At 47.3% G+C, this 21,428-nt stretch overlaps 1 protein-coding gene across 1 annotated transcript in view; it reads right to left on the bottom strand.

The window, feature by feature from the left end:
• Positions 1-1,055: 1,055 nt before the first annotated feature.
• The window catches only part of LOC109390905 (ALK tyrosine kinase receptor-like), a 60,095-nt gene continuing 39,722 nt past the window's right edge, over positions 1,056-21,428 (bottom strand). The window contains exons 4-6 of the mRNA XM_019657991.1: positions 1,840-1,971; positions 1,643-1,707; positions 1,056-1,362 (exon numbers count right to left, since the gene is read on the bottom strand). Of these exons, the coding sequence (XP_019513536.1) occupies positions 1,303-1,362; positions 1,643-1,707; positions 1,840-1,971 (257 nt within the window). The 3' untranslated portion in view covers positions 1,056-1,302. The remainder of the gene's footprint in view (positions 1,363-1,642; positions 1,708-1,839; positions 1,972-21,428) is intronic.

Here is a 21,428-nt window from a genome sequence, read left to right as displayed (position 1 = left end):
CAGGCACACACGGCCCATCCTCCCCAGCCGGGTTCTGCTGTTTCTCTCCCTGCCCCTCGATGGATTTTCAGCACCTCGAGGGCAGGTGCTGTGCTAGTCACCTCTGCTCCAGGATCTAGCATATTTTCTAGCTCACTATTACGTGTTTCTGGTTTCCCTGACAAAATGTAAAAGCCTCTTGAGTGTTTACTCCGAGCCAGGCAGTTACTGAGAGCGCTGTTCAAGTGGAGCGGGTGCTGGGCTGGGAGTCTAACTGCCGCTAACGGCCAGGGAGGCCTCAGCAACCTGTTTTCCTCCATGGAGCCCAAGTGTCTCAACTCATCGATTCGCTGTAATTAACAGAGCCAGTGAGCACCTATGCTATGCCAGGAACCACTTGAGATATTGGTACAGGGAAGAGTACCAGGCCCGATATGCCCACAGGGAGGGAGAGAGACATGGAAACCACCTCTGCAAAACGTCATAGATGTGCCCCACTAGGATTGCTAAAATAGAAAGACAGATAATAAGAAATGTTGATGAGGATGTGGAGAGATTAGAAGCCTTATACATTACGGGTGGGGATATAAGGGAACTACCAAGCTGTTTTCTAGTCACTCTGGAAAACAGCTTGGCAGTTCCTCAAAATGTTAAATATAGAGTTACCATATGACCCAGGAATTCCACTCCTAGGTATATACCCAAGAGAAATGAAAACATCTGTCCACACAAAACTTGTAAATGAATGTTCACAGCAGCGTAATTCGTAATAGTAAAAAAGTAGAAACAACCTAAATGCCCATCAACAGATGAATGGATAAACAAAACGTAGTACAGCCCTACAATGGAATATTATTTGGCAACAAAAAGACATGAAGGACAAGCTACAACATGATGGCCCTTGAAAACATTCTGCTACGTGAAAGAAGTTAATCACAAAAGACCACGCATTGTACAATTCCATTTATTTGAAATGCCCCGAACAGGCAAATCCATAGAAACAGAAAGTGGATTGGTGGTTGCTAGGGCTAGAGGCAGGGGGGGATGGGGAGGGGCGTTGGAGAAAAAGAGGAAAAGCTTGCTAGGGGTTTCTTCGTAGAGTGATAAAAATGTTCTAAAACTAGACTATGGTGATGGTTGCACAACCCTGTGACTGTATTAAAAAACACTGAATTGTACACTTTAAATGGTTGAATTGTATAGTATATAAACTCGATCTCAAAAAAAGCTGTTAACAAGGATGGATGTTCTGGTGGATGATGGAGACACTGAGCTGGGGGAGGGGACCCGAGGAGGAAGAACCAGCTGTACTTGTAGGGGATGCTAAGAGAAGGCTTCCCAGAGAATCGACTCTTGACGTGAGTCTTGAAGGAGCAGATGTGACTGGAGAAGGGAAAGACCAAGGGATGCCGGATGAGCCAAGTCACAGAGGCGTGAGGGAGCCGAGCTGTGGTTTGTTATGGCTGGAGCTGGGGTACATGGGAGATCGGGAGGAAGGGAGAGGCAGGTGGGTGAGGAAAGAGAGGCTTGAAAAGTGAGGGAATCTGGGCCTGGAGGGCTTCTAATGCCACATTACAGGGTTAGGCTTTAGCCTGAACAATGTCTCTGGACAAGAGGAGGCTGAGAGCATAACTTGCAACACCTTGTTCGGTTCTTAACTTACGTGTTGTTTCTGGACCACAAGTCTTAGCTCTGTCTCTTGAAGACTGTAGCTTTTGAAAGTTGCCACTGAGAGGAGACACAAGTGGCAGTGGATGTAGGGAAGGTTGTCCAAGTCCAAGTGCCTGGGTGACGGGAGCAGGAGGGGGATATGGGCATGGGGTGGGGTGAGGTGGGTGGGGGCAGCCCCCATCTACTCACTGCACAGCTGGCCCTCATCTTCTCCCTGGGCGCAGTCCCGGTGGAAGTCACAGGCCTGCCCGAGCTGGAGGACTGTCCCATTCCAGCAGGTGAAGGAACTCTGCAAGGCCATCTTGGATCCCGGGGAAGTTCCTGGAGAGCACACAGAGACACATGCCCCGGGTCAGTTTGGGTGACCCCATCGGAAGGCTTCAGGGAGAGCATCGCTCCGTCCTGCCGTCCACATCCCAAGGCCTAACTGAGACACCAGCATCTCCATCTGGCCACACCCAGGGCCAACACCAGGAGGCTGAGAGGAAGTCAAAACCCTAACTCCCCCAACCCCCGCCCCCAGCCCACTGCGGGGGTGCAGGGGGCATCTCATCTTCTAGCGATGGTGAGTAGTGGAGTTGCCGAGGTTTGGTCCATGTTTTCCCCAACACTCTGCGGGAACTCCATGGCTTTCGTGTGCCAGGTAGACAGACTGCGGGTGGGGTCTCATCTGCACACAGGCAGGCCTACCCTCAAGGTCAAATCTGGAGTAGCAAGGGGAATATCTGGTCCAGTGTATCTCTCCCATGTTCTTGATCCCAGAGCCTACTGGAGTGATGCTCGAAGCATGCAGCACTTTATGTTGTGGAACAGGAGGAGCACCACTGTGAGAGCCCAGCCTGCACCGCCCTCCATGACCGGCTGTGTGATGCTGACTCACCAGCTGCGTGTTCCTCCCTCACTGGCCTCCTGTCTCTCCAACCACAAAAGGAGAATTTTAATGATGTTTCTAAGGTCTGTTCCAGTTCTGAAATTCTAGGCCAGGGGTGGGCAAACTGCGGCCCGCGAGCCACCTGCGGCTCTTTGGGTACGTTCCATCTCAAAGGCTTGCCGACCCCTGGAAGAGCCAATGCCGTCCCTCACAACAATTTAAAAATTATTTGAGAGCCATAAATATATTTTTACATAATCACCATTATGTGAATAATATCCTTTAAAATTTTTATAAGTGAAACTATGATAGTTTTATTTTCATTTTCAATTTTACTTCACAGCCTGCGGCTCACGAGCCGCAGTTTGCTGGCTCCTGGCGGCTCTTCCATCTCCAAAGTTTGCCGACCCCTGTTCTATTGTACATAAATCAAATTATCCAGTGGAGGAAGGGAGAGGGCGGCAGCTTATAATGAACCTGTTAGCATCAACAACAATGCATTATGATAATTGATTAACCTGCGATCCCAGAGAGCCGGGTTTTAGGGAAGAGAAGGCTGGCCTGGCCTCGCCTGTCATCTTGAACGGGCACTTTGCCTGGGGACCGCCGAGCGAGGACCTGGCTCGTGCTTCTGATGCCACCTCCTGTCATGCAGCTCTTGGTTGGTGGGGGATGGGGGAGCTTCTAGCCCCTGTGGAAACGAGCAGGCAGGGCCCCACCCCATGTCCGGCTGCTTTGCACCGTCTCCCCTTTCTAGCTCCATCCCCATGGCAGCTGGTGCCTCAACAGTCTTCCCACCCCCATGCCACCCGCCTGGCTGGTAGAGCAGATGAACCAGAACTCCCACTAGGTCAAGTTCCACAGCTTCTCTGAGCCGCATATCAGGGGCGGGCTCCTCCAGCCTTGGCTGTGAAATTAGACTCACATTGATTCAATTTGATTTTAATAAAACCTCCCAGATGATTTTGATGTGGGACTCTCCAAGTTGGATGATTTTTAATACCTAAAATTCCATGATTTTCTGGTTTGTTGAACTATTCCCAATAGCACGGGAACTATCATCAAGTTCAGCCTGTTTACTTCTAGAACCCTCTGTGAACTTCAGCTCTCTGGCTCTGTAAAGCTGGGCAAGTCTTAGCAGTGCCCATTCCCTACGTGGGAGACTGAGTCAGAGAGGTTAAATGACTTGCCTAAGGTCTCACGGCTGGTCAGTGGGATTCAGACCCAGTCTGTCTAGACCTTAAAGCTGCTCTCGTCATCTACTGGAAGGGGAATGCTAAAGGTGGCCTGGCGCCGTCCTTTCCAGGCTAGTCCAGATAAGGCTCAATGTGTCAGCTGATGGACGATGGCTTCCTGGCATTGTGAGACGGGCTTCCAGCCTGGCTGAACATTCTCGATAACTCCTGGATATGGGAAACACAGGCCCTGCTTTCTTCAGGGAATCAGATTCAAGTTCTTTACCCTGCTCTTCAACGTCCTTTGTGATCTGGGCCCAAATTTCCTTTCCTGTTTCACCTGTCTGTCTCTCGCCATGAACACTGCACTCTAGACTCATCTGGTGTTGGTTCCATGCAGCCTGGCTCTAGAAGCAGCTCTAGTTCCCATCTTCATCACCAAAGTGTTTGAGCCTCTGTTCCCCTCAGCCCCAGCCGCTCCCTGCACCCTATGGGCGTCCACAAGAAGACTGCATAGTAGGTTACCTATCTGTGGCTGGCTGAAGAATGGACCCACACGAAGACCCACATCCTAATCCCTTAAACCTGCGAATATGTTCCTTTTTTCGGGATTTTAATATTGTGATTAAGTTAAGGGCCTGTAGATGGGGAGGTTACGCTGGACTATCCAAGTATAACCATACGGTTCTTATAAAGAGGCTGGTAAGAAAGTCAAAGTAAGAAGTAGGAAATGTGAGGATGGCAGCAAGACTTTGGAGTAATGTGACAAAGGAGTAACGTGAGGAAGATGCCAAGGAACGCAGGAGGCCTCTAGAAGTTGGAAAAGACAAGGAAACAAATTCTCCCTTGGGGCTTTCAGAAGGAGCCAGCCCTGCTGACAACATGACTTTGGCCTGAAACTGATTTTGGACTTCTGCCCTTCAGAGCGCTAAGAGAACAAATTTGTGTTGTGTTAAGCCACCAGATTTGTGGTAGCTTGTTCCAGCAGCAACAGGAAACTAATACAACATCTAAACCTGACTCCAGCTGCAATGGCAGACTAAGTCAGCTGAGGTCTCGGTCATCTGAAGCTCAGCATAGCTTTATTGGGTTGTTGGAAAAGTCATGATGTATTTTGTCTATGTTTCTCAAAGGTCATTTGTTTATATAAAGAACAAAGATCAATCAATGATATAATGCCCGTTTCATTCGATAACCTTTTGCCATCTTTTAGTGAGCTTCATAATTCCTCGTTCATAGAAGGACCTGTCTTTATTGGCGAAAAACTGAACAAGGTGCTGATTTACAGCCTCATCTGAATTGAATGTTATACCACACAAGGAGTTTTGAAGAGAGTGAAACAAGTGGAAGTCTGATGGTGCAAGGTCAGGCGAGTGTGGTGGGTGTGGCAACACATCCCATCCAAGCTCCAATAATTTTTGACAGGTGATCAAGCTTGTGTGTGGTCTCGCGTTGTTGCGATGGAACACAACTCCTTTACAATTAACAAGCTCTGGACGCTTCTGGATGATGGATTCGTTCAAACTGTCCAATTGCCGACAGTACACATTCGAATTGATTGTTTGGTTCCTTGGCAGGAGTTCGAAAAACATGACACCTTTAAAATCCCACCACACTGAGAGCATAACCTTCCTCTGATGAATGTCTGCTTTCGATGTCATTTGAGGCGAATCATCACGTCGGGACCAAGACCGTTTGTGCACCACATTGTTGTAAACAATCCACTTCTCATCACCAGTTATCAGTCGCTTCAAAAAAGGATTGTTTTCCTCATGTTTAATGAGCGTATTGCAGATGTTTATACATGCTGTCAAATGAACTTCTTTGAGTTCATGTGGAACCCAAATAACAAGCTTGCTTACGTATCCCAGCTTCTTCAGATGGCCATGAACGCTTGAATGATGGATGTTCAATGTTTCTGCAATCTCTCGTGTTGTAACGTGGGTTTGACTCAATCAATGCCTTTATTTTGTCGTCATCAACCTCGGTGGGCCTCCTGACCAAGGAGCGTCGTTGAGATCAAAATCACCAGCATGGAATTTCATGCACCGTCATTGGCACTGATGTTCTTGTAGAGCATTGTCACCGTAAATTTTCTGCAACTTTTTACAAGCTTTATGTGCGTTCTTCCTTTTATGGAAGTAAAACAGTAAAATATGGCAAAAATGCACTGTTTGGTCTTCCATCTTCAACTTGTTATAAAATCTCCAAAACTCAACCAAATCGCTTAATCTTTTTTTAGAATGAAGCTGGAACTGTCAGCTGTCAAATGACATAGCAATAACATAGATGCGAATGACTCTAGTACTTCCAAAAATAAACTAGTGCCATCTATTGCAAACATGCGTCATGACTTTTCCGACAGCCCAATAGTTTCCAAAGCACTTTTACTTATGCCTCATGTGGGATCATGAATTACAGTCAGGACCTTACTACCTTCGCTCCCAGCCCTACTGAAGAAAACATAAACAAATGAAAAACCTGTGAAATCTTCCTCAACCTATGGAACACATGTAAGCCGTGTTGTGTTTTATTCACACCTCATGATTAGGCCTTCTTTCTTTTAATGTTTTCATGAACATGTTTCCACATGTTGCCACACACCAATGATTTGTCCTTCCCTGAATGTCTTACAGTTCTTTTACTTTCCTTCTAAAAATGGATGCCTACTGTCTAAAGTTGGAAACCAGGGTAAAAATAAACAAAAGCAATGCCTGGAATCCCATTATCCAGAGGCCATCATTTTTAACATCTTGGAAGATTTCTCTTTCATTTTTTTGGCCTATGTTTGAAACCTATATGATTTGACTAACCAATGTCACCGCAATAAATTTAATAAAGATTAAAATAAATAACAGTGTGCATAGTTGTGTTATAGCTACATATACCTTAAAATAATTAAGGTTATAGCACAAGCTTTTCCAAAGGTTTAAAAATTTTCCAGAAGAATACTTCTGAATGGCTACAAGGCTTTGGAATACATACCACTATTTATTTAAATGTTATTCAATGATTGGATTGTTAGATTGTTTATAATAACACTTCAAAGACTATCTTTGAGCATAAACCTTTGCTTGCATTTCCGATTATTTTCATAGGATACATTCCCAGAAGTGGACTTACCGAATCATAGAGTATAAACATTTAAAGGCCCTTGATATATATTGCTAAATTGCTTTCTGGAAGGTAATCCAATTTGCACTCTCACCAGCTGTGTTCATACATTCATTGCTCTCTTACTACATCCTGGCCAACACTGAATATTACCACAATTTTTACTTTTAACTAAAGTTATTTCCCTGCTGTTTTATTTTGGTAGTTAGTGAGGATAATTTTTTTTTCCCCATGTTACTAGCTTTATTTTACTTTTACTTTGCCCATTTCCATTTGTCAATTTATCTATTAGGTTCTTCATGTTTTCATATGGAATTGTATGAGATTATGAATAAGGAGGTGAAACTATTTATTATATGTTTGACAATTTCCCCCAGTATTTTTTATGTATTTTCATTCAGTTTATAATGTATATTGATATACTGGAGTCTGAAGTTTGTACGTAATCCAAACCTATCCTGTTTTCCTTGGTGATTTCTTTTTTCTCTTATGCTTAGAAGAGTTTGTTCCACACGGGACTGGTAACGTGCGGGTCACCTTTCATGGTCTTTCGATTGCCTTCTCATTTGGGAACATCTTCCACCATCATCTCATCTCTCAGTAATGGAGACCTAGCCCTCACCACCTCATCGACGACACTTTTGTGGATCCGCCCATTCTCCCCTTCTAGGAACTGTCCTTTCACTTGGACTTCTACAGCACATTACTTTTTGCACTTAACATGGCGGACAGTCTGCCTCATGTTATAACTAGCTGCTTGTATGCCTGTCTTCCTCACTAAACTGGAAGTGGCTGGAAGGGAGGTATCGAGTTTTCATGAGTCTACAACAGTACCTTGTATAGAGATCTCCCCACCCCTATATGTATTATCTGTGGAAGGTTTTATTATACCCATTTTATAGTTGAGAATACAAAGGCTTAGAGTGGTTACATGGCTTGCTGAGGGACTGGTGGAAACCCATATTCTTTTTCTTTTTTTAAGAAATTTTATTGGGGAACAGTGTGTTTTTCTAGGACCCATCAGCTTCAAGTCAAGTAGCTGTTTCAATCTAGTTGTGGAAGACGCAGTGCCTTGGTCCATGTGGGAATCGAACCGGCAATCTTGGTGTTATGAGCCTGTGCTCTACCACCTGAACTAACTGGCTGCCTCGACTCCAAGTCGAGTGGTTGTTGAAACCCACGTTCTTGACATTTTGTTCTTTATCCTTTGTACTGTGTCTGCCTGTGAGGTCCCCCTGGGTGATGGGTGTCCTTAGGAGTAGTGATAGTGGGTACAGAAGGGCAGGAAGTCAGCATCCCTGTCCTTCACCCCAAACCTTGACAAAGGAGGGGTCCAGTGGTGGGGAGGTTAGTGCTGCTTCCACTCTCTGGACCCCAGAGTTTATCCCCAGCACCTCTCTTTTCTCAGCTAGAGCACAGCCATAGCCTGAGAAGCAGTCTCCTTCAGCCGTGCTTCTACCAACTCTTCCCCGTCTCCTTCCCCTGGCTGGAGCCATCCAGGCTCCCTGGCATTGCCTCCTCTGGACCACAGGGAACTTGATGCTTGTGAGAGATTCAATTAGATGGAAACCTAGTACGCTGATCTCTACTGCCAGGCCAAACGCAAAACTAATGAGGCACAACAAAAAACCACCACTCTGTCTTCTCAAGTTCTTTTTTTATGGGGCCCATAAATTCCAAGGAGGGAAGGACCCTTGGTGAACGGTTTTAATCAAGGGCCCGAGTTTCTTAAACAGTGGTTGTGAAATGAGTGTTCCAGCTTAAGGAGTATGTTAACCTGAGAGCCTGGGTGACCAAACCGGCCTGGCGGCCTCCGGAGCAGCAAGGAAGGGGCGGGGCTTGGACATAAAGAGCCAGCCTCCAATTCCAGCTGGCACTTCCTGATGCTTTCCACCCACGGGGTGCCACTGATTCCTGGTAACCATTGTAACGCCAAATACCCTAATCACAGAAAGCTTAGGGAGATCTGAGATCACGCCGCTCTGGGGCGAGTTGGTGCTTGGGGATCTTTTGTTAGTAAGGGTCTTCTCTGTGGAAATTTATTTATCTTTAGAAAAGCAGTTCTTCCCAGAATAATAATGTAAGTCACTGGGGGTAGTAAGTTGTCATCATTTCTTACCTTCGTGTAGCATTTTAATAGCTTACAGTGTGTTTTCCTAATCCTTCCTTGTTTGAACCTCATAAAAAAACTAGCAGAACAGTTATTATTCCCATTCGATTAATGAGAAGATTGAGGATTCAAAAGACTAAATAATGTGCTGAGAAATGCTTTTTAAACGGTAAGGCACCACAAAATGCAAACAGTTACTGCCAGGTGCTTTGCCTGTGGTCTCGTAGCAAGTAAACGATAGGGAAAGGCCCAGCTCAGAACCTGGTCAGATGATTCCAGGTTCTTCTCCCACAACTCAGATTAGATCACCTGCTAGACAGTCCCCTGACTGCCCATGGGAGTCACCTGGGAAGTTAGAAATACTGTTGATCTTCAGGCCCCACCTGGACCAATGAAATCAGTATCTCTGAGAGAGAGGCCCTTGGCATTGGTGGTTCTGGGTGATTTTCATGGGCACAGGGTTGAGAATCATTTCCTCAGAGGGCTGGAGGATCTACCCCTGAGCACCTATGTGTCTTGGGTGCATCCTTTACCTTCATGGGCCTCCACTGCCCCCTGGTACAATGAGGGTGAGGCCTCAAATCCAACCTTTAAGACCACCATCCATTTGCAACATCTTGATTTTGGAGTTCTGGGCAATGGTTGTTGGTGGCTATATTTTTTTTAGGTTGATTTGATATAGTTAGTGCCATTTTTATTAAGGCTGCCCATTTAATGACTCTCCCCTGAAACCTTCTGCCCTCCTATGCATCTTTTTTTTTTTAAAGATTTTATTGGGGAATTGGGGAGGGGAACAGTGTTGGGGAATTGGGGAAGGGGACCAGCCAAGTTGTTGCTCTTTAGTCTTCGTTGTGGAGGGCGCCAGTCGCCATCTGGCTTCCTGTTGGCAGCTTGTGGCCTCTAAGCTCAAGGTGCTGTGTTCAATCTTAGTTGCGGGTGGGCATAGCCACCATCCCATGCAGGAGTCCAACCAGCAGCCTTGTTGTTAGGAGCACACGCTCTATCCACTGAGTCATCTGGGTGGCAGCTCAGCTCAAGGTGCCGAGTTCAGTCTTAGTTGCAGGTGGGCATAGCCCACCATCGAACAGGCAATCTTGTTGTTACACTCGCTGAGCCATCCTGCCACCTGTTGGCAACTCAGCGATAGCTCAGTGACAGCTCAGCTTAGGCACAGCGTCACTGGCTCATGTGGGAATCGAACTGGCGGCCCCGTTGCTCAGAGCCTGCGCACTTAAGCCAACTCTTAACCAACGGAGCCACTCGGCCGGCCCCTATGCATCTTTATTAAACCACTCACCCAGCCAGCTTCCCATGGTTGCCTTGTTGGCTTTCCCCGTCTTATTCATCTGTCATTTGTACCCTGGAACACGTCTCCTGAAACAGCATGCCACGTTTGTTTGCCCATTTATCTCCTCTCCAGTGCAGTAGAAATCAGTTCACATTTGCACTTGAGACACGTGTGGCCCAGGTCAGGTTATACAAATGGCTGTTCCACACCGTGAGTGACTTATTGGGTTCACTTGCCGAGAACGATCCTGTTTCCCTAATTGTGCATTCAAAGCAGAAACCCAGCACACGCCCCTCCTTCAATCACGTCTTGGAGATTTGATGCTCCAAAATCTACACAACTCTCCTTACTCAAATTCCTTCTTTAAGTGAATGTCAAATTTTAGGTCAGTTAATTAATTTTTAATTAAGGTGATTTATGTGGCATTTAAAAAGGCACATTTGTATCAGCTTTTGGGCCATCTCTCCCACCTGCTTGCTGTTGCCTAACCAATGACACTCGTTAAAGGTGGGAAAATTGAGTGCTGCTTCAGTGAGAAGGGGGTCTTTCTCTTAAATTAAAGACAAGGGGATATGGCTTCTAGAAGAGTCTGGCTTCACAGGATAGGGAGGTCCAGAGTGGGGCTGGGGCTGGAGCCTAGAGGCTGGGCCAGGTTCCCACCTGCTGGTAGAAACTTAATGTTTCCCGGGACGAGAAGAATCAGGTACTTAAGGGTAAGCAAGCCCAGGACATGAAAATGGATGGTGACATGATGCGGATGTAGTCAAACAGCATGCATAGGCGAACAGCTGTTGCTACCGTGCTGACGTTAATGGGGGGTATTGGAAGGCCCGTGAACCGTGTAAATTAAGCCTGGCAGAGACCAGTCCTGCTGAGGGCTTTGGGCCTCATAAATTGTAGTGTGGACAACCTCATTAAACAGCTGGCATCTTGGGTTGCTACTCAAATATAAATCGGGGAGGAGAGGGCCTAGCTGTGGACGGTTGCCAGTAGGCTGGGTAAGAAAACACTGAGAGAGCTGGTGGGAGGCCTAGCTCTGCTACAAGGCCTCTGGGGCCATGAGCAAGTCACTCCTCTTCAGGGCCTCAGTTTCTTTGTTTGTGGAACCTCTAAAGCCAGCCATTCACATTCACCATAGGCTTAGGCTATTGCGTTGATGGTGTGTCCACAGACCCTCTTCAACAAAGTCACACAGGAACTTGGTAATCACACTGCTTTCTGGGCCCCTCGTAGACCTATGGAATCAGAATATCTGGGGGTAGAACCCTGGGACCAGCCTGCTCTGCAGACTCTCTTGGTGGCAGCTGGGTTCACCAAGGTCTGAGAACCTCTAGTGTTGGAGAAATAAGTGGACCTTCAGTTTCTCTTCCCCTTGGAAGAGTCCCAAGCCTCCGGGCCCCAAGCACCCTCTCACTATGACAATTCCCTCCTTGGTCCATGGTTCTCCAAGTTCCTTTCACACCTAGATTCCATATCTGTTATTTCTCCAGCGGCCTAAGCTATCATTCTGTATTGATTGAGACCCCTAAGGCTTAGAAAAAAATAACATTCGGTTCCAGTCCCCTCTTCTGCTAGCTAGCAGTGTGAACTTTGACACAGGTCACAGGGTTCTTTCTTCTATAAATCAGGGGTGCTATCTAATGTGTAGGATACAATGAAATTATATACATAAACAATATGTGGGGTGCTTACGAGCTAATTTCAGAGAGTATCCCAAAGGGTTTGAAAGAACTGGCCATGGAGGGTGGGTGGGAAGGGATCAGTAAGGGGGTCAGGCAAGCCGAATCTTGAGGACAAACAACAGCTTTGGGAATCCCTCACACCCCATAATAGAGGTGAGGATCTACAGGGCGAGGCTCTATCAGCAAAACAATGATAGAAACAAACGCAACAGTGATTTGTGATACAATAATTGCTACGGAAAATAATAGCTGCAATGATGAAGTTTCAAGATTTTTTGTCTCTCGAGTCACCTCCTCCCCGCTTTCCGCCCCCCCCCCACACACACACACCGAGTCAGCTCTCTGAGCTCAGCTCCTTTTAGGCCCCAACCCACTATAAACCTTTGCTGGTATCCACAACATTCAGTCTAAATCAAGGCCCTGCATGCCTGTCACAGCCCCCATCCCGGGCTGCGCTGTGTTCCTTTGCATCTTTAGCTGAACACTGACTTGCTGTTTCCTGAACATGTGACCATCACCACAGCCTTTTTCTAACCCGATTCTGTTGCCTTGAATCATCTTCTCCATTTGACCAATTCCTCCTAATTCAGATGTCACTTTTTCAATGGCTTGTTCTTCTTCCTTTAAGGAAGACATGTGGCTCCCTGTGGAGTGCCCTGGTAATCGCTGCATACCTTTAACTGTGCGCTCACCTCACCCTGTTGCACAATACGTCTGCATTGCTAGCTTCTCCCACTAAATTCTAAATTCGTTGAGGCAGGTGGTCCATCTTACTTATCTCCTGGAGCGTGCTGGCACACAGTGCACACTAATGAATGCATGGTGAAGGTGTGCAAAATAGATCGCCAAGTTTAGGGAGAAGAATGGGGAAAGGTGCAATTTCCTGGCATTCTGGAAATTGCTAATTCCTTTAGCTTCCACCGTAGAAATTCTACCCACCTTCCCCTCCCGTCCACTCCATTTAGTCTTTGGATTATTGAACAACTATGTTCAGAGCTTCTACTAAGAGCCTGGCACTGGGGTTCAGGTAGTGAACAGAGGGTGACATGGGTGACCTGGTCTGATAGGTCCATGTGTCCTCTCTGGGGAGCTGATATTTGAGCTGACACTGAAGGATAACAGAGAGCCAGCCATGCAAAAGGCTGTGGAGAAGCAGGAGCTACAACACGTGTGTGTGTGTGTGTGTGTGTGTGTGTGTGTGTGTGTGTGTGTAGAAACTTATGATCTAGAAACAGAGCAGAGGCCAGTGTGGCTCAAGAGTGCCACAGAGGGGTCATGAGGGTTGTGAAAGGTGGCTGGGGAAGGAGGCAGATGCCCGATCAGGCAGGACCCTGCAGGCTGCAGTAAGCGGCGTGGATTTTGCTTAAGGAGTTTAGACAAGAGACTGAAAGCCATTTGATTAGTTTTTTAAAAGCTCCTTCTGAACAATTTAAGGGGAATGGATTGGAGAGGGCGACAGAAGTGGAAAAACTAGTTCGTAGACTGTCGTAATCAACCAAGCAAGTGACGAAGGCAGCTTGCACGAGGCTGGTGACGGTGGAGATGGAGAGGAGTGAGTGATGTGAGTTACACGTTGGAGGTGACCCTGGCAGGAGGGCGGGTGGCCTAGAGTTGCGGGTGAGAGACAGGGTGACATCAAGAATGGTGCTAGGATGAAACCAGGGCTGCCAGCTGACATGACAGAGCCAGGGAGGGTTTGTTTCAAAATCCCAATTCCTTGGACAAAGTCAGTCTCCATATAAATTTACGAAGAAGCACAAAGATTCCCTTAGGCCATCAGTAGGAAAATAGCATGTGTTTCATTTTCGCTGTCGAGCTCTCTGAGGAAAGTAAAAATTTTCTTATTCCTTTGTACCCTCAACAGCCCCTTTATTTTCTTGCATGGTCCTTTTCCCAAGGTTTCCCTATTCGGCATTTATCTTCATTGCTTTGCTGAAAAGACATAGCAATAATTTTACTTTTAATATTATAAATGACCTCTGTGTACATTTTATCATCAGTCTCCCTGAAAAGCAGTGACATTTAACCATTCTGTCACAGCTCCCCATAAAATATGTCGTTTTTCTCTTCATGTTTGTTCAGGAAACAATGAACAATTCCAATCATACCTTGGAGAATTAATAATAATCACACAAAAATTATAGCTACAGCTGAGACCCCTGGAGGGACTGTGCAGATTACGCAGTGGGGAAGGCTGCTTGGAACAGAGAGCAAAGGTGAGCAGGCATCATTCAGACTGGGGGAGCAGAGACAGGAGTGTCAGTCATGGGTGGTGGCCTCTTGAGGTGCCGCCACTGAAGGAAGCTGGGTAGATTTGGCCCCTTAAATATAGATGGGAGACCGTCTTGCCTAAATTGGATCTATGATAGCCATGGTGTAAGGTTTGGCTGCCTGCTGAAGAGACAAGATGGCCATAGGTGCTGATGCAGGTATCAATCATGACAATGACTACCACCCTCACCATTTATTGACTATTGAATGCTTATACTCTTTTAGGCACCGTATTAAAGGCTTTACATGCATTATTTTATTTAAACCTTACAGCAACTATGTGAAATAGTTATTATCTCCATTTTATTGAGAAGAAAACTAGAATCCAAGGATTTGTAAAGACATTCCTGAAGTCCTAGAGGCAGGATTTTATGTCTACCTGATTCTGCAGTCCATGCTCTTAATCAATAGGCTAGAACCACCAGGGGGGAAAAAGGCTGTTTTCGGGGCCCCAGGAATAAACAAGAGGGAGGATTGTGGACTGCAAGCCAGTGGAGCGCCCGAGAGAAAATGTGTGCCACAGGCTGCGGACAGAGGCCAGGGAAAGGAAGCTGGCAGCATCAGGGGATCGCAGATGCGTGGACAGTGAGGCTGGATGGCTTCTAGTCCCTCAGAGGGCTGATCAAAATGTTTTTAGGGGAATGATAATACCAGGCAGGTGCTAAGACAGCGTCCAGGCACAGGGGAAGAAGATGGGAACTGAATATCAAAATTCATAGTTTGTTTCCTAGGTCAGGCAAAAATCCCATCTCTCTTGGAGGTTGTTGGGTCAAATGAGATAGTTATGGAAAATTACTCTGTAAACCACCGGGTACCAGAAAATGATTAAAAATTTATTTTTATTACAAACCACCTGACATTCATACAGGATCTCACCAAAGCCATAAAAGGCTCACTCCCTCACCTCCTTGTCTTGACTGAAATGTTACCTTCTCAGGGAGGCTTTCCCTGGTGACCTTATCTAAAATCTCTCCCCTGCCCAACCCCCAAGCACAGACACTTCCAATCTCCTTTCCCTGCTGTGCTGTTTCTCCTTGCCACTCACACTTGGGCAATCTACACTTTCCTTACTCACTCTGTTGCTAGTCTTTCTCCCCCACTAGCATTATGGGTTGGAGGGCTTAGAACAGTGCCTGGCATATGGTGGGGTCTCGATTAAAGTTTGTTGAAAGAACGGGTGAATGTATCTCTTTCATACATAATTTTGAGCCATAAATTCAAAAGCAGGGTTTTTTCTTTTATTCACAATTTAGAATTGGTATTTCAGAAAAGAGGTATTTCACTGAAGACTTCCATGTAGCCCCAACCCCATGGCTACACATGTACAAAGCTAGGATCTGTCCACATAAAGAGCGGGTCATGTGAGAGGCTGATCACAGTTAGCCTTCTCTGTTCCTAGAGACCTTCTCAGTGCTGCCAACTCCATTTAGAATGATGGCTGCACATGCGCACATGCAAATGAACACAAACCGGGCGGGTGAAGAAAGCTGCGGCAGGCACCGGCTGCTGGGAGCCCGACACACGTGGAGGAGAGAGGTGATGGCTGATTCACATAAGTAGTGAGAATCTGGGACGCTGTCGGAAAATACTTCCCATTCCAGGCTCAAAACCAAGAGGGAGGCTGTGGCCAGGCCCCCAGCTATCAATGTTCAGTGGATGGGCCACGTGCAGTGAAGTTAGGAGGAAGTAGGGTTCCCTTGGAGGACATGGGAGGAGCGTCCGTGTTATTCAGTTTGATAGGCAAAAAATTCTGGAAAGGGGATAGAGGCTCCTACGAAAAGAGCAACGTCAGTTGCTTTGGCTACAAGTCAAGAGTGTCTTTATATTTTTTAGATTTTAGTTCTTTTCTAAGACTCTCACGTTAGGGTCGGACCTCAGAACCGTAAAATTGGGAGAAGCCTAGTGAAAAAGGAAATCTGGGTGACAGGGAGGGAGGAAGGATGGAAAATGATAATAATAAGAAATAATATTCAGTGAGTACCTGCTATGTACCAGCAATTTGTGTGTGTGTGTGTGTGTGTGTGTGTGTGTGTGTGTGNGCTGTCGGGGTTTTCTGTGTCACCTTAAAGACTTTTCCACAAACTTGATGTAGGCTGATGAACTAATCCCTAAGGACAAGGGGAAACCTGGGGGTGAAGGAGCCTGCCCCCTTCTCTCAGAGGCAACATGGCCTGTGCCAGGTTAGGCAGGATTTGAAAGCGTGGATTCCACCCCCACTCCAGTGAGCCAGAGTCTCCCCATCTCTCCGAGGCTGACCTGGCACCTCTACCCAGCCATATGGTCCCCTAGGGTGGTCCATCTGGGTCTACTTATGAGAATGAATTAATTGTATGTGTAAAGTGCTAGCAGATCTCCAGAGAGGGCATCTTAACACAATCCCAGTCATAATAAATGCTTTCTGTTCCATGGTGTGCTGTGTGTCCTCAGGGCACCCATGGGCCTCAGCTCATTAAGACTTTGCAACAACTTAGACAATCAGGTCGATAGGAAGCAAGGTGGAAAGGTGGCCATTGGATCCACAGTGTCATCCTATTGTTGAAAAGCTAAAGCTCAGAGGTCCTAATTCACAAAGCCAGTTGGGGCATCTTAGTTAGCTAGTTAGTAGCAGGGCCAGGGTTCTTCAGACACGGTTTATTCATACGACAGCCAGTACGTTGGCTCAGATGGTCAACAACATGGTTTCTGAAGCACCTGGACACTCTCATGAGATTTAGTCTTGGTCATAACTCCGTGAGGCAGTTATATAGCCACTAAGAGGTTTGATTCTTGTCCAGATCACAGAAATGGAACGAGGGAACGCTGAAGGCAGTCCGCTTTCTTCTAGCCACACACAGCTGCCTCTGTCAGGACAGACTCCTAATTCAGTGCTGTCTTCATATTAACAGGATTCACTGAGATGCCCCACAAAAGGGGCCCAGGTTCCATCAGAACCCCTCAGTGGGTCCCGAGCTGAGCTCTGAAGGCAGGCTGCCTGAGTTTGCCTCTGCTCCATCACACTCACTCTGTAAGCCTGGGCAAGTGGCTTATCCTCACAAAGACTCAGTTTCCCATTTGTATAGAGGNCTACAAGGAATACATCAAATTGTTAACCAAAGTTACCCTTGAGCTGGAGGATTATGAATGCTTTGAGTTTTCTTTTTGCTACCTTTCTGAATTTATGTGATCTGTAATGGGCGCATATAACTTTTAAAATCATAAAAAAGGAAGTAGTTACTCTAAAAGAAGCATCCTGTCTCTTTTCCTAGACCTACACCTACATTCTAAGGATACCTATTCAGCCTGCATTTCTATTCATGAAAACTCTTCAAAGCACTTTCACCTCCATTATCTCATTAGTGTCTCACAAGCACTCCAGGTGGCAGGCAGGGTAGGGATTCAATCCATTTTTCGAGGGGAAAAAAAAAAGATCCCTAGGAAGGTACCTTTTGAATGGAGTCTCTGCTTTATTTTTAGGAATCCACACCTCATTCACACCCTGACTCTTGCCTGCTGGAGAACCTCCTGGTGGTACCAGTGAGGACAGGTAGGGATGGGGAGACGACCTTACACACTGGACTGCCAAGCTGTTGACGCTTGTCAGGGCTACCGCACCGCATCCCTGAGACGCCCACAGTGTGCTGGCAAGGCTTCTAAATCACGGTTTAGACCGCACTTTCAACAGAGGCACAAATTGCCACTTTGCAATGCAGTGAATCTCTACATCTGATTTCCATTGACAGCTAAATTAACAAATCAACCAAACTCTGCTATATTTTATGTCTCATCTTATACTAGATTTAATGTGTTCCAGGCCCAACACAGTGCAGAGGAGTTTGGATTTACTGGCCCAAGGGTAAACTGTAAACTGTTCTCTGTGTCCATTTCGCTCACTGAACTAGGAAGCAATTCCTGCATCCATCTGTCAGTCTCAGAACTGGGAGGAGATGAATGAATCGGAGGCAGCTGACCAGGCCAGGTAGTCCCCAAGAGATGGTCATTCACTATGCAATATGCTTCCTCGGTCTCCGTTTCAATCAGTGGGATAATTTTGCTCAGAATTTCTTGCCCTGATGGTCAGACTTGGTCTACACTTGCTCCCCTGACCTCACTTGTCTCCCTTGAAGAGTGGCTCAGAATAATCAAAACCTTCATTTGCTCAGCACTCTCCACTTTCTGAAGCTCAACAACATAAATGGTTTCATTTGATCCTGACAACAACCCTGTGACATGTTACCGTCACCTGATTTTATAGATGAGGAAGCTGGTTCAAGGTTAGATAGGTGGTAAGGGGTACAGAGGGATAAGAATCGTGATCTCCTGGGTGCCAGTCTAGTACTCCTTCTAGCATATTCTAAGTGTGGGGTCCTCGGACCCTGCCTGAGGAGAAGGATCCTGACTATTCCTCTGCTAGAGGAATGCATTTTAGATTAATGGAGTCATGTGACACTGACTCCTTTGTGTTCTCCTCTCCATTCTTGATCATGTCACCTATTGAACTCAGAGCCCGGACCCTGCAGGGTGGGGTGGGAATTGCAATAGGTAAACATCGTTTTGTTTTTTTTTTTTTTTTAGCTGAGCCATCCTGCCACCTGTTGGCAGCTCAGTGGCAGTTCAGCTCGGGCCAGGCATCGAACCACTGTTGCTCAGAGCTCGCACTCTGGAGCGAGTTCTTAACCAACTGAAGCACTTGGCAGGCCCTTAAGCATTTGTTTGAGGTTAGTGTCTGTACGTGGAGGAACCCACGACAAATTCCTGAGAGGCTGCCGCTGTTAGCCAGTGGCCATCATCAGCTTCTGGGTACAAACTTAGCTGCAAATACTGGGTGGCCAGAGCATGCCATTTTTTACTCATTCTGCAAGCCCTACGCAACTAATTTGGAACGTTTTTTCCTCAAATTTTAGGACTCCCAAGATTCCTACATTCTTACCTCAAAGTACCGAGTCCTAAGAGGGGCTGGAGAGAAGAGACAGTGGCCCCATGTGGTAAGGAGCTTCACAGATGATAGCTCACTTGAGTCTCACAGCAGCCCTGGAACATAGGTTTCACTCTCCCCGTATTCCAGATGAGAAACAAGTTTGGAGGATTTAGTAACTTGCCAAAGACCACCCAGTTGTTTAGTTCCAGTGTTATCTTTCAGGCTCCAATTCCCGAGCTTTCTCTTGTGCCCTGCCTCCTGATAGGCATAGAGGTATCTGATGATGAAGACAGTGAGCTGGCGATGTGTTCTCACCCAGCCAATGCCAACGTGCCTTTGTTAGCAACTCCTGCTTGCCGTAGGCCAGTGTTAAGCTCTCTCCGANGTGGGAGCTATTTCAAAGGTAGCATCATTAGGATTAGACTATGAGGTGATGGACAAAGCAGTACAAGATGGCACCGAGGCTTAAGCGTCTGAGCAGTGGTGGGCCTTCATCTGCAGAAGCAGACAAGAGGAGGAGGCTACTGCCATATGGAGTGGTGCCAAGGGGCAGCGACTTGATCCACCCACACTCCTTCCTCTTGCAGGGCCTCCAGGGTCTCCCAGGGCAGGGAGGCCCAGGAGCAGGGCTACATCGGAGAGCTTGGGGAGCACCAGGAGGACTCTGGCTGTGGCTCAGGGTGGCATGTCCAGCACTGTCCTGAGGTGAGGGGCATTCTGGGAAGGCAGGGCTGTGGGAGGGGCCGACTGGCTGACTGGCTGCAGAGGGTGAGGTATGGAGAGAGAGCCTTAGTGACCTCGCTGGCTCCTTGTTAACTCAGCTCCCCGCATCATGAGCGCCTCCCTGTTGTTCTCCACCAGCTCCCTGTCACAAAGGGTGCTGCTTGGGGCTCTGATTGCAGATGGCTCCATAGGTATAGTCACCGCAAAGGTTCATGTGTTGTGGATTCTTAGGGAAGCCACGACTGGCCTGAGGATGGAGGGACGCCTTCTTCCCTCTCCTCTGCTCGGAGGGTCCCTCTCTTCCTCCATGCCACCTGTAACACATGCCAACAGTTTGTGAAGCCAGCCATCCCTAGGGTGGCTGTGTCGTGGTGTCTGGAGAGGGGCAGGCAGCCTTGCTCCCCCTGTGGTGAGTGATGTGGTGGAGATGACACACGGTTTCTCCCTGTGGGTCACAGCCTTCCCAGCCACAGCCACCCTCTCCTGCTTCCCTTCAGAGCACAGTAAGTAGAGGGAGTGAAGACTCTGGAGTTAGCAGACCTGGTTCAATCTCAGCTCACCCACTTGCTATTTGTATGGTCTTGGATGGTCCAGCCTCTCTGAGACTCAGTTTCCTCTTCTATAAAGTGGGAAGAATGTCTTTTTCTTTTGCAGGGTAATTGTAAGGATTACGTAGAGGTTAGGAAAGCAGCTAGAGAGAGGCTGGCCTGTAATATTTCTCTCTCCAGTCCCCCTTCCTGGGACTCCATCTTCCCATTGAGGAGAACGGGCAGGCAGCTGTTCTGAGCTCAGATTGGCAGCCACCGGCCTGCCTTGGCATCTGAGCAGCCCTCACCTGCTCTGCACACACTTGCCTCTTGGTAGGCGATGGCCGGCCCTGGTTTCAGTGGGGCTGCTCCGTGCTGGCTCCCCTGGTGGCTCTCTGTTCAAGTGCTTGGCACTGCAAAGAGGAGAGGGCAGGTGCCAAGTGGCTCAGACCTCAGGGGTTCGGGCAGCTCTGCAGTCTGATCCTGGATGGCGAAGCAGCAGCAGCAGCAGCAGCATTTCTGGACCTCCCTGGAGCACTGCCAACGTGCTGGCAGAGCAGCCTCCTTGCCGATCGCAGACTCCGGGACAAAGAGCAGCATTACCAATGTCAATGGCTGGGACTCATCCAAGCTGTCTACAGGGCGAGATCTGTCGGCCTGGGATGTCTTATGTGAAAGTAGGGTCAGCAAAGAAATATCCTCAGAAAGAGCTCTGGCATAGGATGCCTTTGGGCTAAGCAGCCTACTTCCCACATCAGTCATGTCCAACCTCTGAGGCCTCCTGCCAGTGGAGGAAGGGAAGGAAACGGTAGGCATGACGGGGTGGTGAACTAGCTAATCACATTTGAATTTACCAAGGCTCTAGTGCTGGAGACCTCTGCAAGCATCACTCTGAGTTTACGTTTCAGAAAGGAAACAGAAGTGAGGACCACTCGTCAGGACTTCTTTATCAAGTCTGTTTCACTGATGGCAAAGCTACCTCTTCAATGAAAATAAATAAGCTCAAGTCTTTGAAGATAATAGATGAAAAAATGTAACCATTTCTACACTGTTCAAGAAAGGATCTGAGGGCCGGCCAAGTGGCGCGATGGTTGAGAACTCGCTTGGGACGCCAGAGGGCCCC

The sequence above is a fragment of the Hipposideros armiger genome, unplaced genomic scaffold (genome assembly GCF_001890085.2).
Source record: "Hipposideros armiger isolate ML-2016 unplaced genomic scaffold, ASM189008v1 scaffold_0, whole genome shotgun sequence".
Taxonomy (NCBI): domain Eukaryota; kingdom Metazoa; phylum Chordata; class Mammalia; order Chiroptera; family Hipposideridae; genus Hipposideros; species Hipposideros armiger.
Note: the sequence above shows the minus strand (reverse complement) of the source record. Positions and strands in the feature narration are given on the sequence as shown.